Here is a 19,834-nt window from a genome sequence, read left to right as displayed (position 1 = left end):
CAGATAATCTCCTGGATCTTCCTTTAGGGGCCTCTGCTCTCTCGGCTTGGGCCACTGCTATTCTAGCTGTTAGCTTCCTGCCATGGCCCACTGGTTCCAGCCTGGCCTTCGCTATCTCAGCTTTCTCCTTATGTCCACCTCGGGGCCCCTGTTGCTCATGGTCCCTGGGCCCCCTGGCCCTGATGTCGCCTTTCCTGGATTCCGGGCCTCCTTGGGGTCCCAGACCTAGGCGTTGGTGCTCTCTTTTTCCTCTCAGCCCTCTGGGGTCTCCAACTTGGGCAAGCCTGGTTATGCACCCCTCAGCCCCCTGGGTCTCCAACCCAGGCCAGGTGGTTCTGATGCTACTCAACCCCCTTTTGGGCTCTATGCGGGGTGCTGCTCAGGCGCCCCTGTGGCCTTTATTCCGCTCCCTTAGCCACAACACAGCCTTCTGGTTTCAACTTTAACACAACACAAATACAAGCCAGGCAACCGCTTGCAACAAAAATCTCCTTCAACTTTGGGTTGATGTCTTCCTGCAAGCCATACCTCCTCTTGGGCTCTCATGTGTGGTCAGGTTGTTTGCCAGGCTGCCTTCTGCAGCCCCTTTCCCCCAGGAAATCTGCTCCCTGTAGCATGCCGGGCCAGGCTGCCCTCCTTGCATCTAGGGCTGGGTTTGTGTGCTCTGGAGCACTGCCCCTTTCTGTCAGGTGCCTAATTAAGCTTAAAGGTTTACCCTGGGGCTTAATGGCCAGCCTGTCCCTCCCTGCTGCAGCTCCAGCAGCTGCGTGGGGCTCCCCTACCCTCAGACTGCCTGGATGCTGCCTCATGCAGCCAGCTTGTGGTGCAGCTCACTCCTGCTCAGCTGCCTCCTGCAAATTTTTCTTTATAGTAACAGGAGTTTCCGGCTCCTAGTTATAATGAATAGTGTAAACTGTCTGCAATTTCTCATCCATAATTTGAACTGAATGGCTTTCAATTCAGTGTTGTATTTTAATATAACCTTTATTCAGGAAGGAAAAAGAACTTCAGTAACTTAAAAGGAAACTGCAAATGCATATGCAAAATTCTTCCGCATGAAGGTTTATTGAACTGTACAGAATGAGGAGGGAGAGCAGACTGAGCCTTACTTAACTGGTTATTTATGAAGCTGAAGATGTGAGTTAATGAGGAAATCCTCTCTTTCATTGACAAGTGGTTTGATGTCTCACTGCCTAAGGAGATTCTATTCAGCGCAGACCTAGCAGGATCTCATTTTAGACCTTGAGATGGAAGTTGTATCCACTGGAAGTTAATGAGGCCCCTGAAAGAGTTACTATGCTGGTTGGTTCTTTTTCAGTGTTTTATGTCCCTTGTTTTTCTTTGGCCATGTCTGTACCGCAATACATACTCCTTCTGTGGTTTGAGACGAGCAGAAATGTGCATCAGGGAAAGACCTGTAATGCTATCCTCAAGATATCATGACCTTAGAATAATTTACTTTGAAGCAAGTATTCTTCACATGCTGAGAGTACGTGAGTTATAGATTCCTGCTCACTAGGAGGCCTTCAGTGCAGTTGGTGTTAAGCCTTGCTTGAGTGGGACTGACATACTTACATGCATCACTAACATCAAAACATTCCAGTAGATCTGGCTTGCTCCAGAAAACTTGTCAAGGTTTTGTGAAGAAATGTGAAAGGAAGAGGATGAAAGAAAGGCCCAGTTGATGCCTGACAGAAAAGGTCTGAGCTTCTTTACTTCTGTCTTTTGAATGCCAGTTGTCACATGTCTAATTTTTCTGAAACTGGAATGTGTGGGGCTTCAGAAATCAGCTGAGTGAGTTTGGACAACGGTGCATGATACACATAGCTAATTAAAAAAGAGATCTTTTTGACACTAGGTTAAACTGGAGCTTACGTCCCGTAGCATTTAAACCGTGCCCAGTTGGTGCAGTTTGAATAGATGGAACAACTCAACTTAAGCAGCTTCTGTTGAAAAAGGCTTTATGGGCCTCTGTTGGGACCGTGCTTTGACCATGCTTTTTAAAATGGATGGCGAACTCAGTTGTGCCTGTTTGTGTACACTGAATCTGTTTCATTTCAGCTTTCAACAGCACTTTTTTTCAGTTTGGATTATAGACAGAGCATTTGAAACATCGTGTTGGGTATCTGTCCGTTTCCTAATGTAGACACAATGTCCAGTAAGGAACACAGGTATTGGAGGGTAGGCACTATTCATGGAGAGGTAGAAACAATGGTAAAAGTGGTGATGTATGTGGTGGATATGGTAAACTGAAAAATAATGATGGCATAGGTAAAATTGAATCACGCTGAGGAAGGACTGTAAATGGGTTCTACTGGAGTGGTTAATATTAAGGGATTTCCAGAGTCATTTGTCTTGGTATAGACAGTATCTGGATGAAATTTAATAGGCTCCACTATATAGAATGGAGCTGATCTGATCTGAGCTTCTTAGCACAGAGACTTTATTTTAAACGTGCATATTGCTGTGTGTGCGACCATGAAGAAGGTGGCTGTCTTTTGCAGACTCTTAAGCTCCGTCTGTCTTCTGCGCAAAGTTCCAGAAGTGCAATAAAATGAAATTGTATGTGGGAACAGAACCCCAGCTTTTCCCTCTGGCTCCTGAGGTCTGTTCTTCCTTCATTAATTTCCAGGGAACCTTGCTAGGTATTTTGAAACTCTGCCAAACTAGGTTATAAGATGCTGTTTTGCTCCATGCATAGGTACTAATTTTTAAACTTGAGGAAAACCCCCTGCCCACACATCTAAATCCATAATATCTATTGCATGTAAATATGTTAGATTTGGTTGCCCTTTTACCAGAAGGGAGCAGATCTGTTGCCTAAGAACATATAATTTCATAATTAGTCATTTTCTAGACTGTAAGGGTACATTTTTTTTTTTGCATCACTGCAATTACAGTATTGAATATTTGGTTTACCAAAGCGAATAACCAACATTGTTTACTGACTGAACAGATCTAACTCTGAAAAGGCTGCAGATGACCTCTGAACACTTTAGATTGAACCCAAATGATTCCTTTAAAAAAAGTTTCTAATATTGTCTTAGATAGAAGATGGTATGTTCAGATTCTCTTTTCTGAAAATTTTCTTCTGTATGTATACTATTGCTTTTGCAAAAAGAGAATTGTGCAAGCATTGCAGTATATTTAGCTTGGTTTAGTAGGGCTGGGGTTTTTAAGTGCACATTCTGCTGTTTGTGTTAATGGTGGTAGGTTCAAAAACTTTGTAAGAAGGTATTGAAGTTTGTGATGGCTTGTGGTTTTCTGCTGGAGTTTGTTCTAAAATTTCCAACTGTCCTAAAAAAAAAACCTTTCACCTGAGTAGATGAGGTTTATCCTTAAACTAGGAAGTTCCCTGGGGCTTAAGGAAATTTAGGTGATGAATTTAGATATTCTGAGGTAGATCATCGGTGTGTCAAAGACAAAAACTGTGTCATAGAATCATAGAATTAGGGTTGGAAGGGACTTCAGGAAATTCTAGCCCAATCCTGCTGCACAAAGCAGGACCAGCCCTAACTACAGCATCCCAGCCAAGGCTTTTTGTCTAACTGGGTCTTAAAAACCTCCAAGGGTGAAGATTCCACAATCTTAATGGGTAACCTGTTTTGGTGTTTCATCACCCATGTAGTGAGACCAGTTTTTTCCTATTATCTGGCCTAAAATTTTATAGTTGCAACTTAAGACCATTACTTGTTCTCTCATCTGTAACCACTGAAAACAGTCTAGCTCTATCCTTTTTGGAGCCACTCTTCAGGTAGCTGAAGGCTGCTAGTAAGTCGTCCCCCCACAATCTTCTCTAGATTAAATAGGTGCAGTTCCTTCAGTCTCTTCTCATAAGTCAAGTGCACCAGCCCCCTAACCATTTTTCTGCTCTCTGCTGGACTCTCTCCAATTTGTTTTCATCCTTTCTATAGTGGGGCGCCAAAACGGACATAGTACTCCAGATGTGGCCTCACCAGTGCTGAATCCCTGGGAAAAATCATTCCCTGGCAATGCTCCTACTAACGTAGCCCAGTATGCCATTAGCTTTCTTGGCAACAAGGGGTACACTGTTGCCTCGTATTCAGCTTACTGTCCACTGTAACCCACAGGTCCTTTTCTGTAGAGCTGCTGCTTAGCCAGGTGGTCCCCAGTCTGTATTGGTGCATGGGATTGGTTCGTCCTACATGCAGGATTTTGCACGTCTTTATTGAACCTCATGAGATTTCTTCTGGTCCAGTCCTCCAATTTTTCAAGGTCTTGCTGAATGTTAGCCCTACCTTCCAGTGTATCTATTACTCCCCCCTAGTCTGGTGTCATCTGCAAACTTGCTAAGGGTACACTCCAGCCCAGCTTCCAGGTCATTGATGAAGATATGGAACAAAACCAGCCCCGGGACCGACTCCTGGGGCAAACCACTTGATAGTGGTTGACAACTAGACGTTAAGCCATGGATTACTACCTTTTGAGTCCAATGATCCAGGTATTTTGTATCCACCTTACAGTCCATCCATCTAGCCTGTATTTCTTGAGCTTGCTTGTGAGAACGTTGTGGGAGACTGTATCAAAAGCCTTGCTAAAGTCAAGGTATATTATGTCTACTTTCCCCCCATGCACAGAGCCAGTCATTTTATCATGGAAAGCAACTACGTTGGTCAGGTATGACTTGCCCTTGGTGAATCCATGCTAGCTATTCCTAATCATCATCTCCTCCTGGTGTTTAGAAATGGATTCCTTGAGGACCTGCTCCATAGTTTTTCTAAGGACTGAGGTGAGGCTGGCCAGTCTGTAGTTCTCTGGATCCTCATTTTTCCCTTTCTTAAAGATGGGCACTATATTTGTCCTTTTCCAGTTGCCCAGGACCTCTCCTGACTGCCATGTGTTTTCAAAGATAATGGCTATCAACTCTGCAATCGCAACCAATTCCCTCAGCACTTGAACTTGTGTGTCCAGCTTTTCTAAATAGTCCCTAACCTGTTCTTTTGCCACTGTTGGCTGCTCACCTTCTCCCCAAACTACACTTCCAGGAGCAGTAGTTTGGGAGATTACCTTGTCTCTGAAGACTGAGATAAAAAAGGCATTGAGTATTTCAGCCTTTTCCACATCATGTGTCACTAGGTTGTCTCCTCCATTCAGTAAGGGACCCACATTTTTCCTGATCTTCCTCATTGCTGACATATTTGTAGAAACCCTTCTTGTTACCCTTCACATCCCTTGCCAGTTGCGCTTTGGCCTTCCTGATTTTTATTCTTGCATGCCCAAGCAATACTCTTTTATTCCTCCCTAGTCATGAATGCCACCTGCCCCTGGAGGCTGGGGCCACATGACAACCGTTCACAGGCAGCAGTGGCAGGGGCATGGTGGCGGTGAGTGGTGAGCTCCCGCAGGCAGCCACAATGGTGTTGGTGGTGGCAGTGGGCCGAGCGGGGAGCTCCCGCAGGTGGCTGCAGTGGTGTCAACAATCTCCCGCATCTGCGGTGGCCAGCACCGATCAAGGACTGCCTGCAGATGCTACTGGCAGTGTTGGAAGTGAGGGGGAGGGAGGTGGCAAGCGGCGACTGCCCACTGGTGCTGCTGGCAGTGTTTGCAGTGCTTCTTGCAGGGGGTGCACCGCTTATCTTGGGGTGCATGTGTACCTACTACATGTCACCAGTGTCCTTAGCTGTTTGTCCAAGTTTCCATTTGTAAGCTTCCTTTTGGTGGTTTAGCTCACTGAAGAGTTCACTGCGAAGACAAGCTGGTGTTCTGCCTTACTTGCTAGTTTTTCTGTGCATCAGGATGGTTCATTTCTGCACCCTCAATAAGGTTTCTTTAAATTGTAACCATCTGTCCTTGACTCCTTTCCCTCTCAGAGTGGCCCCCCAGGGACTGCCCATTGGTTCCAAGAGTGAGTCAAAGTCTGCTTTTCTGAAGTTCAGGATCCTTCTTCTCCTGCTCTACAAATCCTTTCCTCAGGATCCTAAGCTCAATCATCTTATGGTTGCTGCTGCCCAAGTTGCCATCCACTTTTATGTTCCTCCCCCCCAAATTCGTTTCTGTTTCATAGATTTCATAGATTTCATAGACATTAGGGCTGGAAGGGACCTTGGGAGATCATCGAGTCCAGCCCCCTGCCCAAAGGGCTGGAAGTCAGCTGGGGTCATAGGATCCCAGCAAGATAAGCATCCAATTTACTCTTGAAGGTGTTCAATGTAGGCGCTTGAACCACCTCCGCTGGCAGACTGTTCTCCAGACCTTGGGAGCTCGGACAGTAAAGAAATTCTTCCTTATGTCCAGCCTGAAACGGTCTTGCAGGAGTTTGTGACCGTTCGACCTCGTCATCCCATGGGGCGCTCTGGTGAACAGATGTTCCCCCAGATCCTGGTGGTCACCCCTGATAAACTTATAGGTGGCCATCAGATCACCCGAGAGCCTGCGCTTTTCCAGGCTAAAGAGCCCCATGGCTCTCAGCCTGTCATCGTAAGATCTGTTTTCCTGACCTCTGATCATGTGCGTGGCTCTCCTCTGGACTCTCTCAAGCTTCTCCACATCCTTTTTGAATTGTGGAGCCCAAAACTGGACGCAGTACTCCAGCTGCGGCCTCACTAAGGCCGAGTACAAGGGGAGAATGACGTCCCGGGATTTGCTCGAGAAGCATCTATGGATGCACGCCAGCATTTTGGTTGCTTTACTAGCCGCAGCATCGCATTGCAGGCTCATGTTCATCTTGTGGTCAATGATGACCCCCAAGTCTTTTTCTTCTGTAGTGCTAACCAATGTAGCACTGCCGAGCCTATAAGGATGCTGCAGGTTTTTCCTCCCCAGGTGGAGAACCTTGCATTTTTCGGTGTTAAACACCATCAGGTTCTCGTCTGCCCATTTGCTGAGCTTGTCCAGGTCAGCCTGGATCACCCGCCTATCTTCTGGCGTGGATGCTTTGCCCCAAAGTTTGGTGTCATTGGCGAACTTGGCCAGTCCACTCCTGACTCCAGTGTCCACATCATTAATGAATATATTGAACAGTATGGGTCCCAGGACAGAGCCTTGAGGGACCCCACTGGTCACAGGGCACCATGATGAGTGACTGCCATGAATCACAACCCTCTGGGTCCGACCACGAAGCCAATTTCCCAGCCAGCGGATCGTGGTGGAGCCAAAGCCACAACCAGGCAGTTTGGCCAAGAGGTGATCATGGGATACCAGATCAAAAGCTTTTTTGAAGTCAAGATATATGACATCAATCTCTTCTCCCTTATCCAGGTGATAGGTCACCTGGTCATAGAAGGAAATGAGATTGGTCAAACAAGACCTACCCGCAACAAACCCGTGCTGGCTGTCCCTTAGAATGTTAGCCTGGGCCAGTCCCTCAAGGTTGGCCTCCTTAATCAACTTTTCTAAGATCTTCCCCAGGATAGAAGTCAGGCTAATGGGCCTGTAGTTAGCCGGATCCACTCTCCTCCCTTTCTTGAAGATCGGCACCACATTGGCCTTCTTTCAGTCTTCGGGCACTACACCAGAGCGCCAGGAGTTTTCAAAGATCCGTGCCAGGGGCTGGGCTATGACGCTCGCCAGCTCCTTGAGTACCCTGGGGTGCAGGTTGTCAGGGCCAGCTGACTTGAAGGTATCCAGCTTCTCAAAGTGTTCCTTCACGAGGTCAGCATTGATGGAGGGTAGGGGAGTTTGTGAGTAGTAGGTCAAGAAGAGTGTGACCCGTAGCTGGTCTTCCAACACTTGCACCAGGAAGTTGTCCCCTGTAGTCTACAAAAACTTCCTGGATTACCTGTGCACTGCTGTGTTGCCCTCCCAGCAGATGTCAGGGTGATTGAAGTCCCCCATGAGAGGCAAGGCCTGTCATCTGGAAACTTCTGCTAGCTGTTTGAAGAAAACCTCATCTACCTTACCCTCCTGTCTGGTGGTCTAGAGTAGACACCCACCAGAACATAGGCCTGTTGAAAGTCTCTGGGTTAGGGTCAGAGGGGACAGCAACAAGGACAATCTCCAGCTTCACACTGGAGCCCTGAGCAGCTCTTTTACATAAAGAGCAACTCCTTCCCCTCTTTCCCCTGCCTATCCTTCCTTAACAGTTTGTACCCATCCATGACAATGCTCCAGTAATGGGAGTTTCCACCACATCTCTGTTAGTCCAGTCATGTCATAGTTCCTTGACTGTGTGGGGACTTCCAATTCTTCTTGCTTGTTTCCCAGACTCCGTGCATTCATGTACAGACACCTGAGATGACTAACAGATTGCCCCTACTTTCTCAGGAAGTATGAGGCCTCCCCTGCTGCCCCCTCCTGCTTGCTTTTCCTCTAGGTCCTCTGCTTCCCCACTCAGGGCATTGTTCTCCATCCCCCAGCAAACCTAGGTTAGCAAGCCTGTCTGCAAAGATGCTCTTCCTTCTCTTTGTCATGTAGATCCTGTCCCCTCCTACTAATCCTTCCTGGAACATCATCCCATGGTTGAAGAAGCCAAAGCCCTGCTGGCGACACCATCTGCGCAGCCATGCATTAATCTGTGGGATGCATCTACACCTGCCTGGGCCCTTTCCCTTGACTGGAAGAATTGAGGAGAACACCCCATGAGCCTGTCCCTTTCACCCTTTCACCCAGAGTTCTTGAGTTTGACTGTATATTCAATGGAAGTCAGAGTGTTGAGTGCAGGTTTAGTGTAGTAGCTGTGGGTATGTCTAAACAGTACCTGCTAAGGCATACTGTCTGAGGTGGTTTATCTCTGAAACAGAAGCAGAGTTGCTGCATTAATGGAGACTACGTGCATATCAAGCTCTGCTGCAAGGCAGAGCCTATTTATGTGCAAGTAGTGCTACATTAATTGCAGCTACATGACTTCAGGTTTGGGAGCGAGTGCAGGGAGCAGTCGCAGTATGCCTCAGCAAGGCACTGCATTGTATAATATAGATCCAAGGTGTCAAACATACAGCCTGTGGGCTGGATCCTACCCATGGATCCTACCTGGCCTGTGGACTGTTGGACAGACACCATGTGCCGGCCCCAGCCCTGCACACTGCATGTGGTGCACGGGCTGGACTCATGCAGTCCACGAGTGGACCCCTTGGGATGACCAGAGCACCTCTGTAAGAGAGGGGTTGGAAGGGGACATTAGAAGAGGGGATCTCTTTTTGTGGTGGGGAAGGGGAGTGGGAATGGATGACTAGGGGACTGGGGAATAGGAAGAGGTTTCTTACACTTGCTTGTAAAGGGCAATTGGATTTGCCTGCAGAGTTCCCTTATACAGATGTTTAGGCGTGGAAATTAAATTGACTTCTATGCATATGTATTATCCATATTTTGCCTTTTTTCTGAGGGTTGATGCACATTGCGTGATATATTGCAAGAGAGACCCTCCTCATTAGGCACATTTTGCAGAAATGATAAGGGTTATTCTGTTCTCTGTTCAGTTTTTGGACTGAAAATTTTTTGAGGAAGGCTTCAAGGAAAAAAAACCCAACAACTTCTGAAGCTTGTTGGAGTTCAAATCTTAATGAAATACCTCCCTGTTTTGTGGGAACTGAGTAGGGCTAATGCTTGGACTAGTATGGGGTATTCTGACCTTTATTTAGAGATGGCCTGGTTCCCTGGGAACACAAAATGCTGTGCAGGCCATAATATTGTGAATAGTCTACAGACATTTTCCTACTCTTATGGCCAAAAGTAGCAAGGTGATAAAATTCTTCATATGGTCACAGTCTGAGATTACCTGTTGTGTTTTCTGTTATAAATATCCTGACAACTGCAGCAGTTTCAAACAAAATCTGTTTAGTTTGTACAAGTATCGCAATAAATTTAAAAGGCTTTGATTTATTGCTTGTGTGAATGTCTTCTTTTATAATAGTCCTTTTTCCCTTACAGTATGCAAAAAGAAGATTTTAGTAAAGTGTGTCATTTTCTTTTCCCCCCAGATTGCAGCAATTCTTAGAAAAAGAAAGCTCGACTATTATTTGCACAAACTGCTACCTGAAATCTTGCAGTCAACTTCATTTCTGACAGCAAATGGAAGCTTATATATTGCTTTCTTTTGCATTTTAAGGTTGGTATACCTTTATGTTCTATCATAAATATTTGCAAAGGTTTTCCTATAATTTATTTAATCTTTTGCTCTCTTAAATCATGACATCTTGAATGAGATGCATTATTTCTGTACTTCCTTTTAAAAATATTAGGACTTCTTTGACAAGCAGTCACAACTGTCCTGGAACAGCGTGGCCAGTTGAAGGGTCTTGCTCTTGTCTTGTGTTCAGTGTTTCCCAGTTTAATGTGAACACCTTGCCATATACAATTTTGTGAAATGATTTTATCTTTTTCTGTTTTTTTTTTTTGGTTTAAAACACCACTTGGCCAAGATACAGTTTTACAGTGTGCCTGATTTTTAGAAGATCTTGGAAGAAATAGCATGATTAGTTGATTGGTGTTGTCTCTTAATTTCTACCTTTTCGAAGCAAGAATTACATTATAGTAATTGAGAATTTTTGTTACTTTCTCTTTGTTTTTGAAACTTTGCCCATGAAGAGAACTCCCGATACATTTCTTAGAGCTTCCTCATTGAGGCCCCTGGCAGACATGCAAGCGAACGCGTCGTGGGATCTGACAACGCACTTCCTTCCTAGCCACAGGAGTGCACCCTGGGGTTGGGAGCCCCAGCCTGGCCACACATTCAATTATGATAGGAATCGGCTACGAAGTTATTACACACTTCTTTGTGTAATAATTTTGTGGTTTATTCCTTGTTTTATCACATCATTAATTGCTTCAACAAGTGACTATGTCTTAAGTGTAACATGTGCCAGACTGACTGGTTAAATGTCATGGTTCTTTCAGCATTTTCCCTTTCATTGGACATCAATAAGTGATCTACACAATTCTGAAACAAAAGTCACTTTGTTCTGAAATCTTTACTATGCTCGCAATACAGACTAATTGTTCTGGTCAGTTTTATTCCAGGAAAAAAAAAGTCTTCATTGGGGCATTTTAGAATTGCTAACTTTGCCAGAATAGTTATTCTTGAATGGTCATCAGTTGCCTGTCATGTTCCCTACCATGGGCAAGCCCTAAACCCCTTGTGTTGATCTGAACTAAAATGAATCTGACTTTCAGCTCTTATGCTGTTTCAAGAAAGTATGTGCTATCATGTGATTGAGACACCTTTAAAAGTGCAGTCTTGCTCTGAACGGTAAATTACACTTTCTAGTGTGAAGGCAGTCCTTTGTGCATCACGAATAATCATGGAGATACTTGGAGTTGAAAGTTATTTCCTGTTAGAAACATAATTTTGGATAACGAGGCCCTTTTGGAGCATGGCATGTCTGTGCGGTACAGGGTAATGCTGTACAGTGATAACCGGAGGTATTTTTATGCACGCTAGCTGTAGAATTGGAAACGCTTTGAATTCCCTTAATTCCTCAAAGTCATTTCCAAATTGCAGTAATGTCCAGTTGAGGACTAATTTAAAAAAAGAAAGATGGTTCATACAACATGTCTTCAGGATTATTAGAATGACTATGAACTTCTAAAGGGTGCCTGTGGTTAGACAGCAAGTGTTACTGGGTGGATCGCCGAGTTTTGGATCAGTCCCTCTCTAGCTTTGCAGCAAGTCCTCTTACTTTGCCTCACCATAGATATTTTAAAGCTAGGAGAAAAGATTTAGACAAAGGGGGAACTGACCCTAAGGCTGGCTAGACAGCTACTAAGCGTGAAAAGCTTCTGAAATCTGTAAGAATCCCAGCTTCCTGTTTTTTGGTCTTCGTGCTTTGTTTCTGTCTTCCAGTAAATGTCTTCAAACAATTCAAATGTCAGCAGAGGAGAGGACACTAAGGACAGACCAGGCAAAAACTTTAACAAATTAAATTTTTAGGTCTAGTAAAAGGTACTTACTTAAAGATAAACCATCCCTTAATTTAGGGGTGTCAAACTCATCAGGCCAGGTGGGCTGGATGAGTAGCGCAGGACGGCTGGTTTGTGGACCAGATCAAGCCTGTGGATTGGCCCTGCATGCAGCATGCATGCTGAACTGGCCCCATGTGCGTTGTGCATGTTTGTTTTAGTCTGAGATGTACAGCAGCACTGTAGGCCAGCTAATATGTCTCTCTCTGCTGGCTTGGATCCAGCCTGTGGGGACATATGTCTGACAATCTCTAAAAGGTTTGTATATGTTTATAGTATGGAGACTTTCCTATTAAAAATGAACTAACAGCCCCTCCTGTTTCAAAATACTGAAAATCTCGAGTTACAGTTAAATTTAAGATGAACATTTGAAAATTTTTGTATAATTTGGTCATGATATTCAGACAGTCTTGCTTCTGCCCTTGTGCAATTGCCTTACTGTTACCAACAACTTGGAGACAAGAGTTTCATTGTATCAGTTATCACAGAACTAGAAAGCTGTACTGTTGTTTGTTCCTTGCTTGTGCCGATTCCCGCCCTCCATATGGTTATGCTGCCCATAGACAAGACGTCGGCAAACTCTGAACCATAGTTTGTAGAAGTCATTGTGTCCTGATTCCCATCTGCCCTCTCTTTTGTTAAACATAGAGCTAATATACTTAGGTACACAACTTTGTATTACAACCCATATTACAAAAAGAACAAAAGGAACGGGAGCAAAGTATTACACACAGTGTTGAAAGTGTGTTTATCTTTATGAGCTATCCAGTCTGTTATATATTATTCATTAACTGATGTATGGGATACCATATCATTAAACATTGTGACACGTGTGCTCCTTCCTAGGCACCAGGTTTATCTTAAGTTTTGGTTCCCATTCAGGACACTGAAGGCACCAGCCCTGTTGGTTGTGTGCTAGTCTAACACCACTGGAATCACAAGCTCTAACATTCGAATATAATAGAAGACTTAGTCTGTCCATCTGTCCGTAACTTTTGCCCAACTGTGCATGCAGTGATAAAAACGTTTGTCTGTCCTTCTGCTCCTTCTGCCCCACCTCCACAGAGGCAAAAAAAAAAAAATTGCTACGATCAATTTAGGAGTGGCAGGGCCAGCTGAGGAAAGGCAGGAGCCCTTCCTTTGGCTCTGCCTCCTGCAGCCTCCGTGCCCCTTTACCACAACTTGGAAATGAGTAGCTTGGGAAGATCAATTTAATAGCACCGGGGCCAGCTGAGGAAAAGCAGGAGCCCCCCTGTTACCCCCACTTCTCCTGCGGCCTCCTGTGCCCCACTTCCAGAGAGGCAAAACATTTTTTTTGCCACAAACACTTTACAAGCGCTGGAGTCAGCTGAGGAAAAGTGGGAGCTCCTCCACTGGCACTGCCTCCTCCAGCCTCAGTGGAGCTGCTCCTTGTGCCCCTTTACCACAAGTTGGAAATCAATAAATTGGGAAGATCAGTTTAATAGCACTGGGGCCAGCTGAGGAAAAGTGGGTACCCTCCGTTGCCCCCACCTCCTTTTTCAGCCTTGCATAGCCTGTGCTGCCCCACTTCCACAGGGGGGAAAAAAAAATAAAAAAAATTGCCAGGAGCACTTTAGCACTGGGGCTAGCTGAGGAAAAGTGGGACTGCTCCTGTCACCCCCACCTCTTCCTCCAGCCTCGTTATGCTTCCTGTGCCTCTTTTCTACATGTGGGCAATCAATAAATTGAGAAGATCAATTTAATATCGGTGGGGCCAGCTGAGAAAAAGCATGCACTTGTCTGTCTGTGCGTGAGTGTGCATCTGTGCCTCTGTGTGCACGCATCAGGCCACCTGTATGCATCTGCTTCTGTGTGCACATCTGTGTGCGCATGTCTGCGTGTGTACGTGCATGTGCCTGTTCATGGCAGGTAGTGTGTTTGGGTCCGTGTGTCCGTGAGTAGAGTGTGCACCAGTCTGCATGTGTGCGTTCATATGTCTGTGTTTATGGCAGGAGGGGAGTGTGTTTTGTCTGTGTGTCCAGGTGCAGAGGGTGAGTGAGTAGACTGTGCACCTGTCTGCATGTGTGCATGTCTGTGTGTGCATGTCTCTTCATGGCAGGAGGGAGAGTGTTCTTCTGTATGCCTATGTGCAGAATGTGAGTGAGCAGTGTGCTCCCATCTGCATGTGTGCATGAGTCTGTGTGTTTGTATGCATCTGGTTGTGGCAGGTGGGAGAGTGTTTGTGTCTGTATGTCAATGTGCAGGGAGTGAGTGAGAGTAGAGTGTACGCCTGTCTGTGTGCATGCCTACACGTGTGTGCCAGTGTGTGTATGTTTGGCCATAGCAGGGTGGGTGGGGGGGCAGGGAGCAGCCCAGCTCCTGTGGGGAGGCTGCCTTCAATTTTGTGTTTGCCCAGGGCCTCAGTACACGTCAATCCACCTCTGGGTGTGGGGCTGGATACAGAGCAATGGGGGTTGGGTCGTGGGCATGGACACGGAGCAGCAGGGTGTGTGTGTGGGGGTGTGCACAGGGCTGGATGTGGAGGTGTGGGGCAGATTGCACACAGCCAGATGTGGATCTATGGCCGTGCTAGACAGTGGGTGGCAGGGGCCATGTGCAAGCTTCCCCTGCCGCCCCAGTTCCTGGGAGGTAGTGGTGGCACGGTGTCATTCTTGACAGGCAGTTGGCTAATAACTAAATAAAAAGCAAATTCTGCACTGTGAGTATCTTTAGCATTCTGGTAATAAGTGTACACAGATGCAATGTCTCTTCCAAATCTAATATATCTGCACTGTTTACATAGGTTTTTAAAGCTCTCATGAGATCATATATGTCTAAAGGAAGATTAAATTTATTTAATGTCACCAAAGAAGTGGTTGTAAATTAACATGTTTTGTTAATAAGTAAGTGTAGGAGACTGATCTTGCCAAGAAAGGAGAGTTAAGGTTGATTTGTTAACTTGGCCACTTATTGATGCTTTCAACTGTTTGGCTTGCTGTCAAAGTTAAGTTGAGGAATTCAGTGAATTCACATTAAAGGTGACCCTTTGATAATTGCAGTGTTTTTTCAGGGATCTTTATTATTATTATTATTTTTTACAATCAAATTACAGCTGAAACCTTTATCCTTAATAATGTTGTTTGCTCCCTAAAAATTTTTTGTTGGGGCTTTTGTGTTTTTTACTTTTGTTACCCAACCAAAGTGAAGGAATAAACTTGATTTCATCCGGCACATACACCAGCAAAACTAATAATGAAGTTTCTGGTTAAATTACGTTCTGTCACAGCTGTGCAATCTTAGTTATTGATATGTCACAAATGTAACAAGGCAGAATTTGCAGACCATGGGCTACTTGGATGTTACTGAAGGTTGCATTTGACTTCTTAATTCTTCTTCAGTAAAAATTACAAAGGAAAAAATATTTGAGGTATCTGCCAGGTACAGTTTTGCCATGTACTCCAAATTTGTCCTTGGGAAGATTGTTGTTATTCTCTGTACCCTGGATTCTTAGAATTTAAAATGGGCATTGTAATAGATACTGCCACTAAAAAGTTAATATTTATACATTATACAGAGTAAAGAAAGAAAAGTAATGAAACTTTAGAATGAAAAGAGAAATCTGTAAATCACTGTTTTTACAGTGCTTTTTTGCTGTAAGAACAGCGGTGTCATGAGTCTTGTAATATACTTCAGGATCATCTGAAGGGAGATTCCACAGAAATGCAAAGTTTTAATGATGTCTAGCATTTCTTAACTTCTGGTACTGCTACTTTGCTGAGTTGTCATATTACTCGGACACTGCTAACATGAGAGGTTAAAGATTGTAAGCCTAAGTACAGATTACTTGATAAATTTCATTATTTCAACATCATTCAATAGTAAATTTGTTTTCAAAGAAAAATATGAATCAGGTTGGAGAGTTATTTTTGTGCAACATGTTTTAGGGTTTTGGAAGCTGACACTCAAATGTCACTTCTAAAGATATAGATGCAGAATTTTCACTACTGGGTTTTGGCTCTGAAAATGGGTAGAGTTTCCCTACCTCTGAATTTGTTGTGGTTGCTGCCTTGTCAGAACCATAGGGTGGAATTTGAGCGAATTCTGCCTCTCTCCTCCCATCCTCCTTGTAGCCATGTACGGTCCTCTCACAGGACGGGCTGGCTAGAAAGGTTTGAAGGTTTCACTGCAACTAATGTGGCCTGTCTCCCAGTCAGGAGTCAGTGATTTAATACACCCAGGAGCTGGGCTTTCTTGGTAGTAAAAGGACAGTCTTGGGAGAAGAAAGGGAGGGAGGACTGTAGCAGGAAGGCATGATGATGTTGCAGCTGAAGGTTGAGCTTTAGCAATGAGAAGCAAGGACACCAGGAAGAATTTACTGCCATTGGAAGACAGAGAGGCTTCTGTGTGTATGTGTATGTGCGCGCGCGCGCATGTGCTTGTTTGGTTTTTTTTTGTTTTAGTGCATATTTCTTGTACTTTGGCTGAAGTTGTGGTATATACTGTGCTTCTTCCAGATTTTGAATGGGATTGGACTCTGCTCCTCTGCCCAGCCAGCTGTGCAGGGAGCGGGGCACATGGTCTGACTGTCAGAGGAGGGAGTAGTTGGTAGTTTTGAGTGTGCGCAAGGAAGATGAAGGGTTAAATGCCAAAGAGGATGTCACCCAGCTTCTAAGCAATATAAGATAAAATTTGGATGCATAGTGGCCCTTCTCTGATCTGTACCAGTTTAAAGTCCTCTTTCTCGACTGGAATTGTGCATAGTATTCCATTGCCTTGCATGCTGGAATACTTCCCTATGTCTGCCTCAGCCAACACATCCTAGGATTTTATTTTCCCTTTTTTATGGCAGCACCACATTACTAGCTAACAGTTATTCTGTAACAGAATAATATCTTTGAGTTTTTCTCTTTCTGTTTTCAGAAGACAAAACCCTGGTTTATATATAATAGAAACTTTTTATTAGTCCCTGGGTACATCTGCACAAGACGTTTACTGTACAGCTGACTAATTAGCTGTACAGTAAAGGTCTCAGCATCTACATGTGCACCCCTATTAGGGTGGAGTAAATGCATTTATGCTGCAGCTGGATGGTACTTGTAAATGCATGTAATATCCTGCTGCAGAGTTAAAAAAACCAAAACAAAACAAAAAACCACTCCACAGCAGTGCACATTCAGGGACTGGCTAGGTAGGGCACAAGGGTGCTTTGGTGTGGGGACACCTGTTGACTAGCCCCCACTGAAGCACTTGTGCCATTGGACTTTATCCCATCGCTGTTGCTGCAGTGCTCTTGACCATTCAGTTCTTCCTATATGACATTCTCTTCTTTCTCCAGTGCCTTCTAACTTCATGTGGTCAGGAATAATGTGTCAGTAGTATGGATGTAAATGGTTAAACAACAATTACATTTATACTGTTTCCTGTTTCCTGTTTAGTGACCTCTGGCAGGATTGGCCCTGTCCCCTCATGTCTTCGTGTGGGTGCTGCATGGGTCCCAGGCTGCTGGCGGGGAGCAAGCCATGGCAGGGGGCGGTGAGTGTGACTGAGCCACTAGAAGGCAGCTTCCCCACCTGCAGGGGCTGGGACTGTGGACCTTTCCTTTGCCCTCTCCTGTACCCAGATCCTGCCGCCATAGGGAGGGAGGAAGGTGTCAGGCCCCCCACAGGGCTTAGGTGGGGCCTTCCTGCTGCGGCAGTAAGTCTTGGCTTGGTGGTAGGTCTGCCCAGGCTCCCTATAGTGGTGGGTCTCAGGCCCATGGCTCGCTCCCTGCCAGTGGCCTGGGACCCACACACTGCTGGGAGCACAGTGAAGCCGTAAGTTCCTGCCAAAGGCCACTTAACTAGGTATGAGCTATCAGTTAACTGTTTAACCAATAAAATTGGAGGATAATATTTTAAGATATTTACATCCCTAGTCAGTAGTTAGTCAACTACTACTTTTTTTTCCCTTTTAGAAGTCATTAATTGAAACATTAAACAAGATTGTTGCCAACACGAATCCTTGCAGAAGTCTACTATCTCTACTGTTCCCCTCCCTCCAGTCTAATAATTCCAACCCATTGGTATGTCCTCTACCGTTCTTCAGCCAGTTTACTGTTCTTGTACAAACTCTTGTCTAATCCAGTTTAATTTGCAAGTACTTGGAGAAGGAAAGACTGATCTTGAGCAACCAGCCTGTATTTGCTAAAAACGGATTGTGGCAAACAAACTTGATCTTCTGAGCTGACCAAATAACTAGCTGGGTGGATGAAGGGAATGCAGTGGATATAGTGTAATTGGACTTCAGTAAGGCTTTTGACAAAGCCCCACATGATTTTCTTGTCAACAAATTGGAGAAATGTGGGTTAGACAAAACTACTATAATTTTCTTTACGACTCATGCATAACAAGGTGCATGGTACTTGGCCCCTAATTGCTCTAGTTTGGAAGGCAAATCAAGACTGTTATTTAGCAACAGAAAAAGTATGTCCCCTATGAGAAACAGATTTTTTTTCTCATCCAAGTCCTTTATCACAGGCAGGCATACCAGCTTTCTCTTTGCCACAGGATGAATTAGGGCAGGAGGGCCTTGAGGGTGGGGTGGGGAGAGGGGTCTGGGGGTGGAGAAAAAAGCTCAGTATCCTCAGACTCTGAACATCTATCTGCCTTTGTTGGCATACAGCAGGGGCGCCCAACCTTTGGCCCACAGGTCAAATGTGACCCAAGGAGAAGGACCTACGAAATTCACGGCAGAAGTGGGCTGTGTTGCGGCTTCTTTAATCATGGCTCCCCCATGTACCCTCTCCTTTCCTCCTCATCTCTCTACTTGCTGATTAGTGGAGGGGCCCTGATTGTGGCTTGCTCCTGATGGGTAGAGAGGTGAAAACTGCAGTCAGGAGGGACCTGCAAGCACGGCCCCTCCACCAATTAGCAGTGCAAAGTGCAGCACCATGATGAGATGGGGAGAGTCAAAAATTCTGGAAATCTGTGCCAGCTTTGTGCAGTCAGGCTGTGGCAGAGTTTCCTGCAATGTTTTTCCTCTGAGGTCCCAGGAAGCAGCAGCTGCCCTTCAATAGCAAAATTCCCTGGGTGGCTTCAAGATTGGCACAAGCAGCAGCTTCTTTCCTTGGGAATACAGGTTGAAGCAGCAATTTATAGCTGTAGGGAAGCTTCCTGCCCAGCTTTTGGAACCTGTGCTTATTGTAGCTGTAACTGTTGACTGCAGAGCAGCTATCCAGTCCATATATTGCAGATGTTTTCAGATGCAGAGAATGACTGAGAGGCATTTAAAATAGATAGAAAAAAGGAGAATATGGCCAGGGATATTTAGGACCTAGCTGTTCCTTCATGCTGCAGCATGCTTTTCCCCTGGTCTCTGTATCTCTCAGTACAGCAAATGAGTTAAGGGCCCTACCTGTACCTTCAAGGCTGGAACCTGGTGACATGAGGTTTACAGGAATCTCCCTTGACCAAAGTGTAGGACCTTAGGCAGGAATTTTGTACTGCAGTACAAAATGGCACTCTGATCTCTTGTTTTTTGGCTGAGAAAACTGATGCAAAGAGTAATCACAAGTCCCCTGCCTCCGCGCCCCCCCCCCAGCCTCTGCCTAATATTTCTGTGTTCTGTCACCACCTGATGAAGAGGAAGATGCTGAGATGCTCAGAGCTCTCTGCTTGCCTCATCAGAAAGGAAAATTGAGTGCCCTGATTTCTTTCATTGTCTAGAGATTTTTATTCAGGGGATTTAAAAGGTGAAAAATGAAATCTCTTTCCCTCTGGCCACACACATCTGTGGAGTAGCAGTGCAGATAATCCTCAGCACCTGTTTTCTTACTCGCCTTCACAGGAGTGTGGCATGGTAGATGTCTGCAAAAAAGATGAGACCACAGAGATGTGCTGTGTTTTCTAGGAATGCATATGCACATGTCCATGAAGGAAATTCTGTTTCCCCAGGGGAGAAAGGCAACCTTTCAAATAGGAGTTAGAGGCTTACTTGGTAAAGTATTTTTATTTAACAATCAGAAAACCCACTTGGATAAGAT

At 45.0% G+C, this 19,834-nt stretch overlaps 1 protein-coding gene across 2 annotated transcripts in view; it reads left to right on the top strand.

The window, feature by feature from the left end:
* TMEM135 (transmembrane protein 135) overlaps nt 1-19,834 on the top strand; it is a 346,955-nt gene that overhangs the window by 28,830 nt on the left and 298,291 nt on the right. Inside the window, exon 2 of one of the 2 annotated variants that reach the window (XM_090030607.1) lies at nt 9,876-10,003. The exons of the other annotated variant lie outside the window; for it this stretch is intronic. Within the exon in view, the coding sequence (XP_089886733.1) occupies nt 9,876-10,003 (128 nt within the window). The remainder of the gene's footprint in view (nt 1-9,875; nt 10,004-19,834) is intronic. 2 annotated transcript variants of the gene reach the window in all.

Source organism: Crocodylus siamensis, chromosome 1, assembly GCF_052110815.1.
Source record: "Crocodylus siamensis isolate JL-2025a chromosome 1, ASM5211081v1, whole genome shotgun sequence".
NCBI classification, from domain to species: domain Eukaryota; kingdom Metazoa; phylum Chordata; order Crocodylia; family Crocodylidae; genus Crocodylus; species Crocodylus siamensis.
This window is presented reverse-complemented; position numbering and strand designations above follow the sequence as displayed.